At 57.4% G+C, this 6,956-nt stretch overlaps 1 protein-coding gene across 1 annotated transcript; it reads right to left on the bottom strand.

The window, feature by feature from the left end:
- Nucleotides 1–382: 382 nt before the first annotated feature.
- On the bottom strand, nucleotides 383–3,802 carry LOC104578748 (zinc finger protein ZIC 2). Its single transcript, XM_088539152.1, has 3 exons — nucleotides 2,767–3,802; nucleotides 844–1,007; nucleotides 383–675 (listed from the first exon to the last, which is right to left on the bottom strand). Exons 1-3 carry the CDS (start codon nucleotides 3,773–3,775, stop codon nucleotides 418–420), a joined length of 1,431 nt encoding a protein of 476 aa, XP_088395278.1. The 5' UTR covers nucleotides 3,776–3,802; the 3' UTR covers nucleotides 383–417.
- Nucleotides 3,803–6,956: the final 3,154 nt, after the last annotated feature.

Here is a 6,956-nt window from a genome sequence, read left to right as displayed (position 1 = left end):
TTTTTTTGACTGTTTGTTTTGTTTTTGGTGGTGGTTTGTTTTCCTCTTTTCCATTCCGCTGTTTATTGATTTATTCCTTTGAGATATATATATATATATATAAAATTATTATTTTTCAGCGGGTACTTTTATAGAAAAAAAATGTGGTGATTTCTTTTGTTCTTTTTCTTTTCTTGCTGGTTAAAAAACGTTTTCAAAAACAACAATAACAATAATAATAGAAAAGCAACAACAACAAAAAAAAGAGAGCCCGAAGCTGGCGGCGGGAGGGAGGGTGCAGAAAACCAACCACTCCCCCGTGCCCCGCGCTGCTTGGCCCCCGTTTCGCGGCGGGCGAGCGGGCACGGTGCGGCGGGTCGCGCTGCTTCCTCCTCCTTCCTCCTCCTCCTGCTGCTGCGGGCCGGGGCGGCGCGGTGCCTACACGTACCACTCATTGAAGTTGGAGGAGAGGCCGCTGTGGCCGCCGCCGCCGCCGCTGCCGCCGCCGGTGCCGCTGCCCCGGTGCACGGCGGACACGGCCGCGGCCGCCGCTGCCGCCGCCGCCGCCGCGGGCGAGAGGTTGCTCGTGCTCTGCGACTCGGCGCTCGGCGACACGAGCCCCGGCGGCGTGGAGGACTCGTAGCCCGAGCTGGCGGCCGGCGACGACTCGGAGCCTTGCGGGGACGCCTCGTGCACCTGGGGGGCAAAGGGAAGGCGGCGCGCTGGGGGGGGCGCCGCGGGGCCGCCCCGTCCCGCCGCCGCCCGCCGCCCGCCGCGCGGCCCCGCGCCCGCCGCCCGCCACGCCGACGGGGCGCCCGCCGCGGCGCGGCCTCCCCCCCGCGGGCCGCCTGCGCCGCCGGGTACCTTCATGTGCTTGCGCAGGGAGCTGGGGTGCGTGTAGGACTTGTCGCACATCTTGCACAGGTAGGGCTTGTCCGACGTGTGCACGTGCATGTGCTTCTTGCGGTCGCTGCTGTTGGCGAAGCGCCGGTCGCAGCCCTCGAACTCGCACTGGAAGGGCTTCTCGCCTGCAAGAGAGCGCGCGTGAGGCGCCTGCCCTCGCCGCCTCCCTGCTTCCCCCCTGCTCCTCGAATCCGCCTTTCTCGCTTCAGGCCTCAGCGCCGGACCGCTCGGGGCCTTCCGTCTCCCCACGCGCGTCCCACCCGCCTCGGCAGCGAGGCGGAACCGGCATTTTCACACCCGCAAACGCCCCGAACGCCGCCGGGCCGCGCAGGCCACCGAGACGTTCGGCCGGCGGCGGCACCGCCGTTTCGGGGCGGTGGGGGGAGGTTTCTCGGTGCACTCCAGGCCCCGGGTACCATTAGGAAAAAACAATATGAATATATAAAAGCAAGCAGTGGGGAAAAAAAAATCGAAGAAAAAAAAAAAGGAGGGGAAAATAAAATGGGGGTGGGGTGGGGGGGCGAGATGTTTTGCCTCGGCCCCAGCGCCAATATCCTGTTAAACTGTAAGCCATTAACAACAGCTTTAAGGCCCGGCAGCTTGTTTCCACTATGGATATTCGAGATAAACACACATCCGCTGGGAAAATTCCCCGCCTGGAAAAATTTTTCGCCGGGTTTCCCTGCGGCTGCGAGGTGAGAACGGCGCGTCCCCCGCTCAGCGCCATTAGCAACTAAGCGGTGTCCCCAGGACATGGGGACACGGGCCCGGGCACAGGGCGGCCCGCGCAATAACGTTGCTCCCGTTTGCCAGCCCCGCTCAAGCGCGTCTCGCACCTCCGCGCCGAGGGGACAACGAGATCTGCCCCCCGAGACGGGTAAAGATTGACGGGCAACGTCCCTAAAATATTTGACTCTCTCCTACGAAAGGACCTGGCACCATCGGAGCTGCGAGGAGGAGCAGTAAATGAATAATATATGGAGCGGGAGGATGCGTTGATTTTGTTACTGCTCGACTCACGCGATTTTGCAGCAGGAGCGCTGGGTCCTTTCCCCACATTTCACCTGTTTTTGTTTTTTGTTTGTTGGTTTTATTTGTTTGTTTGTTTTTGTTTTGTTTTTGGTGTCAGTTTCCCAACCTCAAATCCTCTGTTGCCTATTACATAATTTAATAAACTATTGCAAAACCACCTTAAGTCACCTCAAGTGAGACTTTAAAAACACTTTTTCTTTCCTTATTTTTAAATGAGATAATTTTATTGCCTTGCTCACACCATTTAAATTTAATGGAAAGCATTCCCAGAAAGGACCATTTTACCACTTCCTCCGAGATCTTGGACGAATACAGGATTTTATGTGTATCTATCTAATTTCTCTCTCTTTCTCACTCTTGCAGATATGAAACCCGTGCACACAGGCGTTGAAGTTAGATGTAAATACGCCGTGCATTGCATGTGTATAGTGCACTCGAGGGATCTCTGTGCCTCGGCGTGTTGCAACGGTACCGCGGAATTTATTCAGCTTAAATTAATAATAATAATAATAATAATAACAATTTTGTATCGCTATGGAAAGACTCCAGCGGAACCTCAGAGTGCTTCTGCGCTGCTTATTCCGCATCTTATAATGATTAAAAAAAAAAGAGTAAAATAAGAACGTCCTTTCGAAACCGGAGGCCTGGAGAGGTAGAGAGAAACCCAAACAGCCCCGGCCCTGCGATGCAAGCGGGAGGCTTCGCGCTGGGCAGCGATTTTAAGGGCGATCCTCCTGCTACGCCTTGTGCAATTTTGCATCTCCCTTTCTGCACACATACAGCCCCGCGTATGCACATATCGAGATAAAGATATAAATACAGTGCAAGCCTCACGAAAGAAGCCCGAATTACCTGTGTGCGTCCTTTTGTGGATTTTGAGGTTTTCCGATCTGGCGAAAACTTTCCCGCAGCCAGGGAAGGGGCAGGGGAAGGGCTTCTCGCCCGTGTGCACACGGATGTGGTTGACCAGTTTGTATTTCGCCTTGAAGGGCTTCCCTTCGCGGGGACACTCCTCCCAGTAGCAGACATGGTTGCTCTGCTCGGGCCCCCCGACGTGCTCCACCGAGACGTGGGTGACCAGCTCGTGCATGGTGCTGAAAGTTTTATTGCAACTTTTTTTGGGGCTGGCGAGCTGCTCGGGATCGATCCACTTGCAGATGAGCTCTTGCTTGATGCACTGCTGCCGCATGTAGCGGAAAAAGGCACCGGGGTGGTGGTGGTGGTGGTGGGCTGCCATGTTCATGCCCATATTCATATTCATGGGGCCGTACTGGTTGTGCAGCTGGGCCGCCGCGTAGGGGTCAGTCCTGGGGCTCGCGACCTGCCGGTACTGATCCGAGCGGGCGAACACGTCCCCGGGCAGGCCGAGCCGCATCTGCCCGTTGAGGACGTTCTGCGAGGCGTGCGGGCCGTGCTGCTCGTGGATGCCCGGGAACAGGAGGTGGCTCTGAGCGTCCGTGTGCGGGTGCGGGTGCAGGCCGCCCGCCGCGGGCGCGAAGAGCCCGTGCTGCCCGCCGCCCGGCGACGACTCGCCGAAGCCGCGGCTGCGAAACAAGAAGTCCCGCGTGGAGTTGAAGGGCGCGCCCGAGTAGGAGCCGACGTGCGCGGCGTGCGGGCCCAGCGCGGCCGCGGGGTAGCCGGGCGCCTGCGACGTGAACGCCGAGCTCTGGCCCGGCGAGAGCTCGTGCGCGCCCGCGTTGAGCTTGAAGGCGCCCATGTGCGCGGCGGCCGCGGCCGCCGTCTCCACGAAGCCGTTCTGCGCCGCCAGGCTCAGCTCCCGCTCCGGCATCTCCGAGTGGTGGTGGCGGGCGAAGGTGCCCACGCCGATGGCCGGGAACTGCGGGCCGGCGTCCAGCAGCATGGTCCGCTCCGCGCCGCCGCTCCGCGCCGCTCCGCGCTGCCGCCGCTCCGCTCTGCGACTGCTGCCGCTGCTCCGCGTTGCTGCTGCCGCTGCTGCTCCGCGTTGCTGCTGCTGCTGCTCCGCGCGGCTGCTCCGCGGCTGCAGCGGGCGCCTCCCGCCCGCCCTCCCGCGCCCGGGGCCGCCGCCGGAGCCGCCGCAGCCGCCGCGGCGCAGAGCAGAGTCCAGAGGCGAGCGGGGATCCAAAGTGTATTAAAGGAGCCGCGGCGGGGGCGGGCAGCGAGGGGAGGGCGAGCAGGGGAGGGACGGGCTGGCGGCGGCTCCGGGAGGGAGGAGGGAGGGACGGAGGGAGGGAGGCGGGAAGGGGGGAGCCTCTCCCTGCCGCTCGCACTCGCTCGCGCTCGTCCTCGCACTCGCACTCGCACTCGCACTCACACTCACACACACTCGAGGCGAGACACCCCCGCCCCCGCCACCAAGGTGTCGCCGGGGCCTCCACCCGCGTCGCCCTCTGCCCCGAGGAACTTGCAGCTTCCCACGGAGCAAAAGGGACCGCGGAGAGGGGGGCCTCGCCAGCCGCCGCCGCGGAGCGGAGGGGTCCAAAAGGAGGATTAAAAACAATAAGGGTGGTGGAGGGGGGCGGGGAGGGCGGGAAGGGCCCGCGGAGCGGCGCGGAGCAGCGCGCAGCGGCCGCCGGTATCCGCGGCTGCTGCCGGCGTGCCCCTCCGCTCCCGCTCCGCTGTTTATTTCGGTGCGCGGCGCGGAAGGCGGCGGCTGCTTTTTATTTTTCTTCCCCACCCCCCCACCCTTTTCCCCTCCCATCACCCCTCCCCTCGCTGTGTTTTTTTTTTTTTTCCTTTTTTTTTTTTCTTTTTTTTCCCCCCTCGCCCAGCCCCCGTCCCCGCCCGCACCGGCGGCTCCGCTCCCGCCGCCCCGCGCCGCCCCTTGGGCCGGGCCGCCCCGTCCATCCGGGCGCCCGCGGGACGCAGCGCGCAGCCCCCGCGCAGCCCCGCGCTGCTCCGCGTGTCTGTGGTGTTTTTTTTTTTTTTTTTTTTTTTTTTTTGTGTGTGTGTGTGTGTGTGTGTGTGTGTTTGTGTGTGTGTGTCTGAAGGAGTAAGGTCCATCCCGCCCCCGCCGCCGGGGGATTTGGGGGAAGTGGGCAGTAAGGGGGAGCGGGGGGAGGCCGGGGCGAGCCACACGCACGGCAAATAGCGATGTGCGTTAGGCCATGCGATCCTGGCTTGGGAGGCAAACAAACAAAGCGAGGGCTGGTGTGTGTGTGTTTTCCTTTTTTTTTTTTTTTTTTTAAGAAGGTAGAGGGGGGGAGGAACTTGTCCACTCTACGGTCCCTTCCCCCCTTTCGGCTAAAGCGAATTAAGCACATGATCGATAAAGGGATGGCGGGGCGGGGGGGGGTGGAGGGGAGGCGGGCAGGGGATGAAATAAAAGTCACCGGCGGTGCTGCCATGGCTGGGAGGAAATATATATATATATATATATATATATATACACACATATATATATATACACACAAAAACAGAAGAGGGAAGTGTCGCCCCGGCTTGCTCTGGTCCTTTTAAAGCACTTGTGCATGTGCTGGGTGTGCATCGGAGACCAGATGCCTCGGGAGCTTTCCTTGTCTCTTCCTTTGCTTTTTTTTTTTTTTTTTAGTAAAGAAATAAAAACAAAAAGAAAGAGTATGTCATTGTTATCTGGCAACTGGATTCTTACAAGGCAGGAATAATAATAATAAAAAGAGTAAGCACCAAGCAGAGCGCGCACACACAGAGCAAACAAGTCGGCCTCCCCTCCCCACCCCCCCCCCTCCCCGTAAATACATGTCTGGCCTCTGCTTGGGTTTGTTTTGTAGCGGCTGCAAAATAATCATTGCGGGGCCACTAAAGAACCAATAAATACGGCTTAAAAAAAATGCAACGCGCCCTCACATTTGCAGCATTAACCTTATGAATCTCGCGTTTAGGCTCCGATCAGGGCTGGACATGGCAGAGAAGCAACCCCCAAAATGTAGGATTTTGTTTGTTTTTCCAGAGTATTTTTTTTCTTCCTCGGAGCTGGATGCTGCGGCATCATCCTGGTCCTTCTGTGCAGCATTAAATCCCGCACCAGCCGCCACGGGCAGCTCCGAAGGGGATCTGCCGCCTCCGGAGAGGGTTTTACAGCCCCAGATGGATAAATAGATGTATGGGAGCATAGATAGGTAGGTAAGTGGGTAGGTAGGCTGACAGGCAGATGGATAGTTAGAGAGAGAGAGCGAGAGACAGACAGACAGACAGATAGAACATAGGTAGATAGGATGGATAATGCATGGAAGGAAGGTAGGCAGAGGTATTACTGACGACAACCTCAGACTGTTTCAGTATTTCCCTGCCGCTGACATTAAATAGTTAAAGCCTCTCACAGCCTCTCCCGAAAGTAGGTGAATTGTGCCACTGCTGTTCACTCCTTGTCGGCAGGATGCGAGGATTTAATTCGGGGAGAAGTGTGGTCCCTTCTCAGCGAGAGGAGCTCCAGAAGATGCAGGGAATATTCATGCAGCCCTGCACCTCCGACACCAGCAGCCCTTTTCCTTTCCCCGCCGCCTTCCCATGTGTCCAGCAGTGTCTGCGCCCCATATATTCCCTTCCCAGGATGCAGCTTTCCAGCATATGCTGTCCTTGTCCTGACCCCCACGCTCCCAGGGAGCGGCCCCAAGTATTCCTATTTTTCCTCCCCTCCAAGATTTCCAGGCGGAAAGTGTCCTGAGAGACTGCTGGATTTAGAGAGCCCAAACTGGAAAGAAATGCGGTCCTCCCGTCCTCCCTGCCTCCACTTAAGGGAACATTTTGACGTGCAAGTAACCTCTTATCTATCTCCCGTCAGAAACAACAACAAAAAAATACAATAATAATAAAAATAATGATAAAGATACTTCAGTTGAGATTAGAAAGGAGCCAAAAACGTCGAGTTTATTGGATTCCCAGTTAAATATACGTTTAAAAAAAAGGAGAAAGAGAAATGACAATATAAACATTTTCTCCGCCTTTCCTTTCCTTTCCTTTCCTTTCCTTTCCTTTCTTTCCTTTCCTTTCCTTTCCTTTCCTTTCCTTTCCTTTCCTTTCCTTTCCTTTCCTTTCCTTTCCTTTCCTTTCCTTTCCTTTCCTTTCCTTTCCTTTCTTTCCTTTCC

The sequence above is a fragment of the Tinamus guttatus genome, unplaced genomic scaffold, assembly GCF_059628265.1.
Source record: "Tinamus guttatus ecotype Peru unplaced genomic scaffold, ASM5962826v1 Tinamus_guttatus_pri_ptg001429l, whole genome shotgun sequence".
Classification (NCBI taxonomy): Eukaryota; Metazoa; Chordata; class Aves; order Tinamiformes; family Tinamidae; genus Tinamus; species Tinamus guttatus.
The sequence above is the reverse complement of the archived record's forward strand: the minus strand, read 5'-3'. Positions and strand labels throughout refer to the sequence as shown.

Excerpts from the sequence above, each read along its gene's own strand:
- LOC104578748 (XM_088539152.1), bottom strand. The coding sequence starts at position 3,775 with ATGCTGCTGGACGCCGGCCCGCAGTTCCCGGCCATCGGCGTGGGCACC. Across the intron at positions 1,008-2,766 it reads CCACAAAAGGACGCACACAG|GCGAGAAGCCCTTCCAGTGC; the intron begins GTAATTCGGGCT and ends GCTCTCTTGCAG. Across the intron at positions 676-843 it reads CCCTGCGCAAGCACATGAAG|GTGCACGAGGCGTCCCCGCA; the intron begins GTACCCGGCGGC and ends TTTGCCCCCCAG.